We start from the raw sequence: 12928 nt of genomic DNA on the forward strand, positions 1-12928 counted from the left end.
TCATGCAATCGGTCAGGATAGATTTCAAGCCTGTTGATGAATCCAATGCATTTAGTCCATTAGGTTCTAGAACTTGAAACTACATCTGATCAGTTAGTTCACAAACAGAAAATGCTGGAAAAGCTCAGCAAGTCTGACAGTATCTGTGGAGAGAAAGCAAGATTAACATTTTGTATCCAGTGACCCTTCTTCAGAACTGAATTTTGGTTCTGTAGGAAGGTGTAACTAGACTTCATGATAACCAGAAGTGGCTTTATAAGCAGTTGGCACAAATTCAGTGTGATCTTTCAAGTTTCTTTGTGTAATTATATTTGAAGCTCTCTGCTGTATTCTAGAAACAAATTAGTATATCAATCATGTTTTCTTTATGAACCATTTGAAACACTTAGAATACTTATTAATTTCCAACCTAACTTTCTAAACAAGTCTGTTTTATGCAATCTCACAATGATTTCTATTTCTTAATAGGACCATAAGACATAGGAACAGATATTAGGCATTCGGCCTGTTGAGTCTGCTCCACCATTCAGTCATGTCTGATAGGTTTTACAGCTTCATTTTCCCACTTTCTCCCCATAACCTTTGACCCCCTGGCAATCAAGAACTTATCTATTGCTATTTTAAATATACTCAGTGACCTGGACTCCACAGCATTTTCTGTGGCAATGAAGTCCACAGATTCACCATTCTCTAGTTCAAGGCATTTCTCCTTATCTCTGTTCTAAAAGTTCTTCCCTTTACTCTAAGGCTGTGCTCTTTGGTCCTCCTCTCTCCTGCCAGTGGCAACATCTTCCTAACGTCCATTCTGTCCAGGCCATTCAGTATTCTGAAAGTTTCAACCAAATTCCTCCCTCATCCTTCTAAACTCCCATCGAGTATAGTCCCAGAGACTTCAAACGTCCCTGTTCAGCCTTTCATTGCTGGGATCATTCTAATGAATGTCCTCTGGATCCACTCCAGAGCCATTACATCATTCCTGAGATATGGGGCCCAAAATTGCTCACAATATTCTAAATGGGGTCTGACCAGAGCCTTATAAAGCCTTAGAAGGACATTCTTGCTTTTATGTTTTAGTCCTTTGAGATGAATGACAACATTGTATTTGTCTCCTGACTACTGACTCAACCTGCAAGTTTACCTTGAGAGAAACCTGGACTAGGATTTCCAAGTCCCTTTGCACTTCATATTTCTGAATTTTCTCCCCATTTAGAAAATATTCCATGTCTCTATTCTTCTTACTGAAGTGCATGACCTCACACTTTCCCATGTTGTAATCCATCTGTCACTTCTTTGCCCACTCTTGTAGCCTGTCTAAATCTTTCTGCAGCCTCCCCAAATCCTCAATTCTACCTGCCCCTCCACCTATCTTTGTACTATCTTCTTCTGTTTATATTTCTATTCACGTGTTTTAAAATTTAGATCAGTTAGCCTCTTATGAAAAGTTGAAGCTCAATTGTATTGTCCAAACAGCAGACTCCTGACTTGAGGGAGATTTGCAGTTAAGGTGTGTGAACTTTGTATGCTTCCTGAGGATGTATAATAGAATTAATATCAGGCATATGCATCCCCCTCAATCTCTTAGGAAAGCCTGTTTCATTATTTGAATAAAACCTAGACAAATTTTAAACATAGAATTAATCAAGCACATTGAAATTAAGTTTGTTTGAGCGAGACAAAATATCAATCTCTTGTTTCTAGCTTTAGTTTCCGATTGTGAGTGCAGCAAGAATTTGAGAGTATTAAAATGAGAGAAATCTGTAGCTTTCCAATTTTTTGTTTTTTTTTTAAAAACATGAATTTTGAAATGAAAGTTATTATCAATGTTTTGTTGATTAGAAAATATAAATACTACTAACGTTCCTACTTACCACAAGATGGTTAAACCTATAGACACATGTGAAGGAAATAAAGAAACCGATAAACTAAATGATTTGTAGAAGATACACTTCATGGAATAACTCTCAAAACATTAAATTTAATATTGATCTAGATTTTTATACAAAGCAGTGCTCCCAGATCCAGAATATCCTTGACCTTCCACCAGTTCTGCCAAGTTTGGATTGCCCTTCCCCTCATTTGTAAACAGTTAGAACAAATATTAGTAACCCAAGACCCATATTCCAGTTCCCCATAGCTTCTGAATTCTTCTCCTCAGTTCTGCCAAATATCCAATGTACTCTCCACATTGCTCCATGATCAAAAAATTCCCAATCCACACTGCAAAATCGCTGCATACGCTGAGTCCTCATGCCAATTCTGAGTTCTGGGTCAAATGCCCCATGTCACCAAAATTCAGCACTGTGCCAAATATATCTAAAAATCATTTTGTATTTGTATATACTAGCTTCCTAACTCCTTTGGGTAAACTGTACATATCATGTTATGTATTCCCAGCTTTAAAACCAGGAAACGAATAGAAGTTAAATGTTTAGTTCAAATAACATTCCATTACAAGTTTTGCAGAGTAATGAATTGTCAGGCATCATGATATCTGAAGTCCCAGAAGAAATTCTGACAAGATAGTTCACATAAATACGTGATTCATGTCTCTTCTGTATGTTTTTTCTAATTCACTCAAAGGATGTGGGAGCCACTGGCTGGGCCACCATTACCCGTGGTAAATTGCCTTTGAGAAAGTGACTGTGAGCAGCCTCCTTGAACTGCTGCAGTCCACATGGTGTTGATACACCCACAATATTGTTAGGCGGGGGAAATTGTCAGGATTTCGACCTAAATGGAATCAATACGCTTATTATTAAACAATCTCCCTCCTAAACCTTTTGGAATGCTTCGGGGGAATTTACATTTGTGTGTTTTGAGTAATGCCAGATCTTCTCTCTTAATTTATTGCCTGTGAGGACTTTGGCAAAAACAAAATATGGAAATGGAACACAGCAAGCATAGACAATCAAAATACTGCAAGCTGCAAAATAAACCTTATAGCTTGTTAATAGGCATCTCGTGCAGTAGATCCATTCTGTATAGTTGGATAGTAATGGTATTTTGTTCTACTACGCTGTTTCTTTGACTTGGGGGGGGGTTTTGCCCGTGGAAGGGTAGACAGTTCAGGTGGATTGGTTACTAAATGTGATTGAGGACTGCATTTTGTGTGCTGTGCATTTTTTATGTTTTCAGATCTTGCTGTCGATACTAACTTGTAGTTTATTCAGTTTTTGAATGCGTTTCCCAGTTGGACTTGGGTTCATTTCTTTCAAATTAATATTACATTCAAGTTCAAATCTTTGTGCAGTGACTTTAAGCTGCATCTTCTGGCAAGAAGTATGATCTCACTATGTTGATGCAAACACTAGAAAATCCAGAGATCAGCCTGCATTTGTATAAATGGTAAAATTGTAGTTCTTTGTTTTTGCTTATAGACTGAGATTGTGATATCTAATTTCCTCTTCACAGTTTATGCATTTTCTGTGGAGAGAGAAATGAAATGTTTACAGATGAAGGTCTGGACATCCATTATTGGAAGCACTGTCCGATGTTGAGACGTTGTGAACATTGCAAGCAGGTATGTAGAATGTATTATAAAGTTTCGCTTTTCTATCCAGACATATCCAGTAGGACTTACAGTGGTCAATTGTATTTGTGGTCAGGTTTTAAAATACCTTTATGTGCCAAATATAAATGTAATACTTACAATATGCACAGACTGTTGATTGCATTTTTGTTGATTCTGTTTACATTATTCTGTTGCATTCAGGCACAAAAACCCACTTAAGCTGGTTATTTCAGTTTTTTAATGAGTTTGTCGAGAGTTTGTGTGTAATTTTGCACAGGTCTTGGTAGATAGTAATATATCACTTTGGTCTGTTGATCAAACGCATGCGCAGGTAGCCTCAAACCTTTTCCAGTTGGGTCAACAGGTCTTCAGATAAATGAGTTTTGTTCTGTAGATTATTGAATATGAAATTATGTTAGGTGCTCACTCTTAAAATTGAATATATTTATAAATATAGTTTCTTGGTGAGATTCATGTCTTCTAGCAGTGACAAGTGGGGAAGGTAAAATTTTCTAAGTTGTAGTTGAAAGTCTTGGCTTGAGAGTGGAATGCAGTTTATTCAATGTTCCTTGAACAAGCTAATCTGTGTGTTACATAAATGAGTTTTGTTCGACAGCTGACCTTGGTCATGATCTAAGATTTATTTGTCGAGAATTCCATTTTTTTTGCTGCACTCTTAAACATATTAGTGCTTTATGGAGCATTCCTATCCATGGCATAGTAGGTGAATGCATAAAGTAGTATACCAGATCATAGAGTTTTAGGGTTTCTGCTAGGAACTGTCATCTGATGATTTTTGTTAGATCTATATCTAGCCTCCATGCCTGAAGACTAAAGCTGTTGGAAAAGACTTTAATCCAAAATGTTGGTCATGGCTTTGTTGCGGAGATTCCACCAATCTGAGTCCATGCCAACCAATCAGCACACTCCTGTCATGCACTATAAATCTTGTTTTCTTTTTAGGTTGGTACTTCTTGAGAATTGTCTGAATGAGTGTAAGATGAAAAGATTTGGAAAATGGGTACTTACAAGCGATATTTGATTATATGTTGTGTCAAATGACATGAATTAAAATGCACGTTTTATCTTTTGACTTTTCATATTGAGTCAAGTCTGATTTCTGCTCCTTACTCAATAAGGAGTTTGATATTTCAACAACGTGCGAGAGTGAATGAGGACAGCAGGGCCGTTGGTCTTAAAAGACAGGCTAAACGGTAGTATAAGTCTGCAACATGATTAAATTAATTTGAAAGGAGAGTTGTAGATTTTGTTCACAGGTGTCCAGAATTCAAGTTGTTCCTGTTGTTCAAATCACCAATAACTTTCAAATAATAAATGACGAAAAATTGCTTATTTCACAATGAAATGATTAAACATGACTGATCCACCTCAGTGCCCTATTCTCACTTTAGCTCTAACAAGTAAAATCTACCTCCGTATTGAAAACTTCACTGTTATAGCTTCAACTGCTTTCTGTTGCAGAGAATCCTACAGGCTCACCACTCTTTGAGTGAAGAAATTTCTCCTTATCTCTATCTTAAAGTAATGGATTACACCATTTCATGCTGTTGTACTCCTTCCGATTACTGGACATCTCTGAATGTCCAAAGAGTTCTTGGGATACCTCTCCTTCCCCTCACTTAAACCATCTGATAACCCTGGTACTTATCCTGGGCCATTATCAGTACTTGTGATAGCTTCCATAGCGCTTTATCTCCATACTTCAATCACAAGCTCCTTTAATTTAGGAGTTCTATAAACCACACCTCAAGGTGTTTTCTGCTAGCAGTACTACCATACTAGCTGCTAAATTTCAGTATCTGTTTCAGTAAGAAGATCCCCAAGATCATAGCTCAAACACAGTACAGCCAACCTGCATGACTCTATTGAAATACCCTCCCCACTTCACCTTTCCTCCTCCCACCACATCTCCCCTCCTTCCCAATGCTACATAAGCACACTCTAAAAAATGCCTTGATTGCCAGACCCTAGCACAATATATTGCATCATACCAAATTGCTTGGATTCCCATTTTTTTCTTCCTTTTCCTGAAGTTTAACAAACTCAAATATTTTACATCAGAGGTACAAAGGATTTTCAGGGTTCTTCAGAAAATGCCATTTGAATTGTTTGATAAAAACAGATTAATGGATTTTGAGGAACCAATAAACTTTAGGAAGCAAACTAGTACAAAGCATCTGAGCACAATTTTTTTGTAAAATGTCATTGCACTAGATTTTGTCATATTTTCAGGTTATTTGCTTTCTTTTCCTGTGACTTTTCCCAGAGTGTTTGGTTATACAGCCAGATTGTGTGTCTTCTAGTTGCTTACACAGGGCTTTATACATGCACAGGAATGGGATTGGGATTCGAGGTTCTTAAATCATATGAACTGATTGTAAAAGCACCTTTAGGTATGTGAACACAAATGTAGGTCCATTACATCAAAAACAGGGTAAGTGAAAATGAACAACAAAGAGATGACAGACTAATTAAATTCATATTTTCGTATTGTCTTTCCAAAGGAAGACATAAATAACATCCCAAAACTAATGGGGAACACATGCTCCGGTGAGAGGGAGGCACTGAAGGAAATCAGTGTAGTGATTTCTTGGAAAATAGTGTTGGGAAAATTGATTGGATTAAAAATTATGACATACCTACATTCCAGAGTACTTAAGGAAGTGGCCCTAGAAATTGTGGTTGCAATGGTGATAATCTTTGAAGATTTTATTTATTATGGAACAGCTGCTATGTATTGGAAGGTGACTAATGTAACCCTAATATTTTTTAAAAAAGAGAGTTTGATAAGAAGCAGAGAATTACAGACCAGTGAGTCTGACATCATTGGTAAGGAAAATGCTACGGCGGTTGGAAAACAGTGACAGGATTAGACAAAGTGAACATTTTTGGAATGTTATTTATGTCCTCCTTTGTGAAGACGGAACCACAATATGTGTTAAATTAGTCTGCTATATGCCATTGGTCTGCTCTTTTTCGCTTCCCCTGTTTCTGACTATAACGGATATTTGTATCTATTTGTGCAGCTAATTAATCCACTTAATTGTAAATACTCCATGCATAAGGATAGAAGGCCTTAAGTCTCACTTCTTAGCATCTTTAGTCCTGTTTTCATTGTTTTGTAGTTCTCTCCCTATCACTTTTCTTACTTTCTATTTTGTCTTTTAGTTTGCCTCTCTTTACCATCTCCCTGTATTGATTCAACTGTGCTTTTTAATTTACTTCCTAACGCTCTCTATTCTGCTTTGAAGATCCTCATCCTTTCCTCACCTATGTTAATGGTACCAAAATATTCTAATGCTGATCACCATCCCACTCCAGAATGTTCTTTAGTGGCTCCAAGATACCCTTGGGAGGCAGCATATCATCCTGGACACTAATTTTTGACCACAGAAATGTCAGTTTGTTCTCTTTACAACTGAATCTCCTATTATTATAACTTTCCTTATTCCTCCTCTCTTGTGTAGCAGAGGCAACCGTGGTGCAATGAACATTGCTGCTGCTACTTTCCTCTGAGAGGCTACTCGTTCCCCCAACAATATCCACATTGGTATATCTGTTTTTCAGGGGCATGGTCATGTGATTTTGCAATGCCTGCCTAGACCTCCTTTCTCAGTCTGGTGATCATTCATTCCCTCCAAGTCCTGTGGAGTCTTGGCCTACAGAGTAATCACCTCTCTGAACGTGTTATCCATAATACTCTCAGCTTTGCAGATACTTCACAATGTCCCCAGCCCGTTCCAGTTCAGAAATGTAGCATTCCAGAAGCTGCAGCTGGAGTCATTTCCTATACACCCTCATCCTACATCGCTAACAAGATTCTGTCTCCAGATTAATGAATGATTATGGGTAGTCAGTACTTTGCGTCTGAAGGAATTTATAGATGGAATACGGGCCAGCTTTCGCTGAGGTGATCCCTCTTGCAACTCTGTGCAACATATGTCTTTGGGCAAACAAAAGCTTTTTGTAATCTTTTTAAACATCTTTGAACCCATTACTATGCAGCTGTCACTGTTTGTTGAGCAGTAACTGTTCCTGGAATGTTTAGTCTAGTTGATGAATTATTATTCTGGTGATTTTATCATTGTTGAATGTATAAAGAAGGTTCTGCTTGATAGCTTAAAATATGTCTTGATTCTCAATTTTGTGCTAAGTTATAATATTCAAAATATATCATATCATAAATTTAGTAAAACAAAAATGTGGGACAAAATATTCTTGTGCTTGACTCTCTTCGAAACTGGTTCACTATAGCACTGTTAAGTTGTCTTGATAACAAAAGTGACAGAATTGTGACAAAGCTGTCTCTCTGCATAAATGATGATTTTGATGTATGTGCACTTCACACTTAAAAATTTTCGTTTAATCTGAAACCTATTGAAATCACATACAACTATTGAATTTGTATTTTTTAGCCCAGCGCATGATAATTTTGTCACCCTATGTTGGAAACTGAAAACACCACAAATCTTATCTGTTTTCAGTTGGCTGTAAGACTGCTTTTTCGTCCTGAATATCACTTCCATGTCCAAACTTTCTGTCTAGGTGGTAGAAATAGCCACTCTCACAGAGCACAGGCTGACCGAGTGTGACAAGAAAGACAGTTTTGGAAAATGTCATCGTTGTGGTGAGGCAGTAGCAAAAGAAGACCTGCAGGAACACCTCAAGATGAAAAGTTGCAATGGTAAGTCAAAGGATGTTGTAATCTAATCAAATCTGTTGTGGTTCTGTTCGCCGAGCTGGGAATTTGTTTTGCAGACGTTTCGTCCCCTGTCTACGTGACATCCTCAGTGCTTGGGAGCCTCCTGTGAAGCGCTTCCGTGATGTTTCCTCCGCCATTTATAGTGACTTGTATCTGCCGCTTCTGGTTGTCAGTTCCAGCTGTCTACTGCAGTGGCCAGTGTATTGGGTCCAGGTTGATGTGCTTATTGATTGAATCTGTGGATGAGTGCCATGCCTCTAGGAATTCCCTGGCTGTTCTCTGTTTGGCTTTTCCTATAATAGTAGTGTTGTCCCAGTCGAACTCATGTTGCTTTCATCTGAGTGTGTGGCTACTAAGGATAGCTGGTCATGTCGTTTCGTGGCTAGTTAGTGTTCATGGATGCGGACCGTTGGCTGTCTTCCTGTTTGTCCTATGTAGTGTTTTGTGCACTCCTTGCATGGGATTTTGTACACTACATTGATTTTGCTCATGCTGGGTATCGGGTCCTTTGTCCTGGTGAGTTGTTGTCTGAGAGTGGCTGTTGGTTTGTGTGCTGTTATGAGTCCTAGTGGTCGCAGTAATCTCGCTGTCAGTTCAGAAATGTTTTTGATGTATGGTAGTGTGGCTAGTCCTTTGGGTTGTGGTATGTCCTCATTCCGTTGTCTTTCCCTTAGGCATCTGTTGATGAAATTGCGGGGTTATCCGTTTTTGGCGAATACATTGTATAGGTGTTCTTCTTCCTCTTTTTGCAGTTCTGGTGTACTGCAGTGTGTTGTGACCCTTTTAAACAGTGTCTTGATGCAACTTCTTTTGTGTGTGTTGGGGTGGTTGCTTTTGTAGCCAGAGAAACAATAGCCAACCTGCTGGACATACAGAACAGACAACAAGACGGGGAACCTATCAACAAAGACTGCATACTCAAACTACTGGACCTGCGCCTCACAATACACTTCACATTCAAAAACCAAATATATGAACAAATCAATGGCACACCCATGGGCTCACCCATCTCTAGACTCATAGCAGAAGCGGTAATGCAAAGGTTGGAACAAACAGTCTGACCGCAAATTCAACCCAAACTCTGGGTCAGATATGAAGATGATACCTTTGTAATCATTAAAAACACTGAAATAGAGAACACACACCAGATCATCAACGTCACACTCACAGGAATCCGATTTACTAGAGAGGAAGAAAAGGACAACCAACTCCCATTACTAGACGTGATGGTACAGAGAACGCCGAACGGAGATTTCACCACAAAGGTATACAGGAAACCCATACGCACAGACCAAGTCCTGAACTACGAAAGCAACCACCCCAACACACACAAAAGAAGTTGCATCAAGACACTGTTCAAAAGGGCCACAACATACTGCAGTACACCAGAACTGCAAAAAGAGGAAGAAGAACACCTATACAATGTATTCGCCAAAAACTGAAAACCCCGCAATTTCATCAACAGATGCCTAAGGGAAAGACAATGGAATGAGGACATACCACAACCCAAAGGACTAGCCACACTACCATACGTCAAAAACATTTTTGAACTGACAGCCAGACTACTGCGACCACTAGGACTCCTAACAGCACACAAACCAACAGCTACTCTCAGACAACAACTCACCAGGACGAAGGACCCGATACCCAGCATGAGCAAAACCAATATTGTGTACAAAATCCCATGCAAGGACTGCACAAAACACTACATAGGACATACAGGAAGACAGCTAACGGTCTGCATCCATGAACACCAACTAGCCACGAAACGACGTGACCAACTATCATTAGTAGCCACACACTCTGATGACAAGCAACATGAGTTCGACTGGGACAACACTACTATTATAGGAAAAGCCAAACAGAGAACAGCCAGGGAATTCCTAGAGGCATGGCACTCATCCACAGATTCAATCAATAAGCACATCAACCTGGACCCAATATACTGGCCACTGCAGTAGACAGCTGGAACTGACAACCGGAAGCGGCAGAGACAAGCCACTATAAATGCCGGAGGAAACATCACGGAAGCGTTTCACAGGAGGCTTCCAAGCACTGAGGATGTCACCTAGACAGGGGACGAAACGTCTGCAACACAAATTCCCAGCTCGGTGAACAGAACCACAACAACGAGCACCCAAACGACAAATCTTCTCCCAAACTTTGAACTAATCAAATCTGGTTTTGTTCCATCCAAGAATTTAAAAATGGAATTGCTTTTGTTTCTCTTTTTTAAATGAAGATTAATTGTATTCGTCTCATTGGACCACTTAAAACATTTATGTTTGAAATTGACAATTGATACATAGAATCATAGAATGGTCACAGCATAGAGGGCCTGTCAAGTCCACGCTGGCTCTTTGCAAGAATACTTTGGCTACTGCTACTCCCTGTGACCTTCCAAAGTTTTCTTCTTTACATGGAATTTCTGTTTGAAAGCCACAATTGATTCTGCCTCCTTTAACTCCTTTTATGTAAAGTGGTGCTCCCAGCCTTTTTGGTTTCGTTTTGTCAGACACCTTAAATCTATGATCCCTGGTTCTTGACTCTTCTGCCAATAGGAACAGTTCTTTTCTAGCTATTCCATGAAGGACAATCTAGTGTTTCTACTGTTGCTTTATAACTTTGTTGTTTTGTACTGTTTGCCTCTAGGTATAAAACCCAGGTTCCCATATGCCTTTCTGAACCCTTTTGGAACGTTATATTAGCCAAAAAGCTGGTTAAAATGTTCTTTTATTCGATCTTTTAAAAATAAAGTAACACAAAGAGGAATTCTTACAGTTAAGGCCAGCCTTTGTTAGTTTATTGGTTCTGTGCAAATTATAGTTGGATCAGCCCAAAATAGACTGTTCCTTTAATTATTGTGGGCTAATCTTTTAATGCTAACAGTAACAAACGTTGTGCTTTGGGACCATCAGAAGTCTGATGCGTGCATTTATGCAGAAATTGCTCGGGATGTTTAAGCTTCTAATGGGCTGGTTTGTATGCCTGGGACAGTAGATGAATGTCCCAACTACTGATTCTGGTATTGGATTTGTGTGCTAGCTGCTTGAGACTTAACCCTGGTATTGCCCCATTGTTTAATTTCTGATGTAGATTGGTTATTAACAATGGAACCCGGAATTCAAATTACACGGGTGAAAAATGAATTTGCTGTGAAAGACCCTAAAAAGCTCTGGAAGATTCAATCATCAAGGTGACCAATGGAAGAAGAGTCATCTCTGTAGATGCAAGTGTCAGAATCTCTGAGGAGATGTTCCTCCAATCATAGGCATTTTCTTAACTGCATTTGTTGCTGATGAGCACGCTCTTGAATATATTTGTAGTAAGTATTAAGCAGTGAGGGATAAGTGGTGAGCTACTGGAAAAGGAGAAATCTGAGTTGTTGGGCTTCCACCAGGGTTGGATAAATGGAGGAGGGGAGCTGCAGAGAGAGTGAGGCTGTAAGGAGCGTGAGTTGCAGATTGAAGAAGGAGGCTGCAGGAGAAGTGGTGGGAAGACAGAGTCTACAAGGGTTGGGGAAGAAGGAGAGGAAGCTGCAAAGGGTAGGGGAGGGGTAAAAGAGACGATGGCAGGATTGAGAAGAAGGAAACTGCAGAGGGATGGAGGAATAAGTTTCATATGGAAGGCTGCAGTAGGAAGTGTGGAGAAGGGTAGCCCTGATTGAGGAGTGTAGGAGTGTTTAAGAGGATACTGGGGAGAGGGAGGCAAGGGCACTGAGGGGAGATAGACTGCAAGGATGAGGAGACAGATTTAGCAAAGTAATCCTTTGGTGGCAGATTTAAAACTAAGTCAGGAAAACCTATAATCACTGAGGTAATAAATTCCTTGCAAATGCATGTGGAAAATCTAGCTTAAAGCTGTATATGTTCAGGGAACCAATATGAGGAATAGTATGTTTTCTGTTGTAATTAATTGTGTCACTTGTTAACTTGAAACCTGAGGTTGAGTAAAATCCTAAATGTCAAGTTAGGGTTTCCCAGCTTTGTGCATGTGAATGAGAAAAGCATTAGCTATGATCTCACTGATCTGTGCAGTGTATATTTACAGTGATGGCGTTTTTGTGTGTATTGGTTAATTTGGGGAAAATGGCCTTATACCTGTTGTCTTGTGCCAATTTAAATACCATGGTGTCTAAGAAATTAGTTTCTTATGTATTGTTGGTTTATGTTTAATGGAAGATTTGATCATTATTGAGTTATTGAATTTATATTTCCCCTTTCGTTACAGTCCAAATATCCCATACAAATACTTTAATACATAATTACATCATGTCATAAATGAGTTAATGAGAATGAAAATGTAGCCCTTGAAAAAATCTGAAGCGCCGTTCTTGAGAAAACAAAGATTATCTTGATCCCTACCAAAGTCCAAATTACCAATAACAACTCTCATGGATACCCTCAGACTCATGCTAAATTCCCTGACCTGACTACACACATATACTGACTCCAATGGCACACCCATTCAACCACTCATCCACTTACGCACTTGCTAACTCCTATGCATACCGTTCTTATCCTGTCTAAAATTATCACAACAGCTCTAAATGTTTTTTTCACTAAATTATTGTTGTAAAATTAACATGTTGAAAACAGGTATTTTAACAGGCTTTTGAGATTTATTTGATCAGTCTTAAAATTATTTGTCTTTTCTGCTTTGCTTCTAAACTAGTACACACTTAAGCAATTTGA

At 38.9% G+C, this 12928-nt stretch overlaps 1 protein-coding gene and 1 non-coding gene across 11 annotated transcripts in view; both read left to right on the forward strand.

Moving 5' to 3' along the window:
* Positions 1–12928, forward strand: part of cep104 (centrosomal protein 104) — a 198703-nt gene that overhangs the window by 142890 nt on the left and 42885 nt on the right. For 9 of the 10 annotated variants that reach the window (XR_011962719.1, XM_072586743.1, XM_072586744.1 and 6 more), the window contains 2 exons: positions 3412–3520; positions 8078–8216. Coding sequence is in view for 8 of the 10 variants with exons in the window: in XM_072586743.1 (XP_072442844.1) it covers positions 3412–3520; positions 8078–8216 (248 nt within the window). In the remaining 2 variants the exon portion in view is untranslated. Of the gene's footprint in view, positions 1–3411; positions 3523–8077; positions 8217–12928 lie in introns of those variants that run through there. The other variant, XM_072586751.1, reaches the window with a different exon arrangement.
* LOC140487274 (small nucleolar RNA U109) lies at positions 4617–4747 on the forward strand. Its single transcript, XR_011962846.1, has one exon. It is a non-coding gene; the product is annotated as a small nucleolar RNA U109 (small nucleolar RNA).

Source organism: Chiloscyllium punctatum, chromosome 16, assembly GCF_047496795.1.
Source record: "Chiloscyllium punctatum isolate Juve2018m chromosome 16, sChiPun1.3, whole genome shotgun sequence".
NCBI classification, from domain to species: domain Eukaryota; kingdom Metazoa; phylum Chordata; class Chondrichthyes; order Orectolobiformes; family Hemiscylliidae; genus Chiloscyllium; species Chiloscyllium punctatum.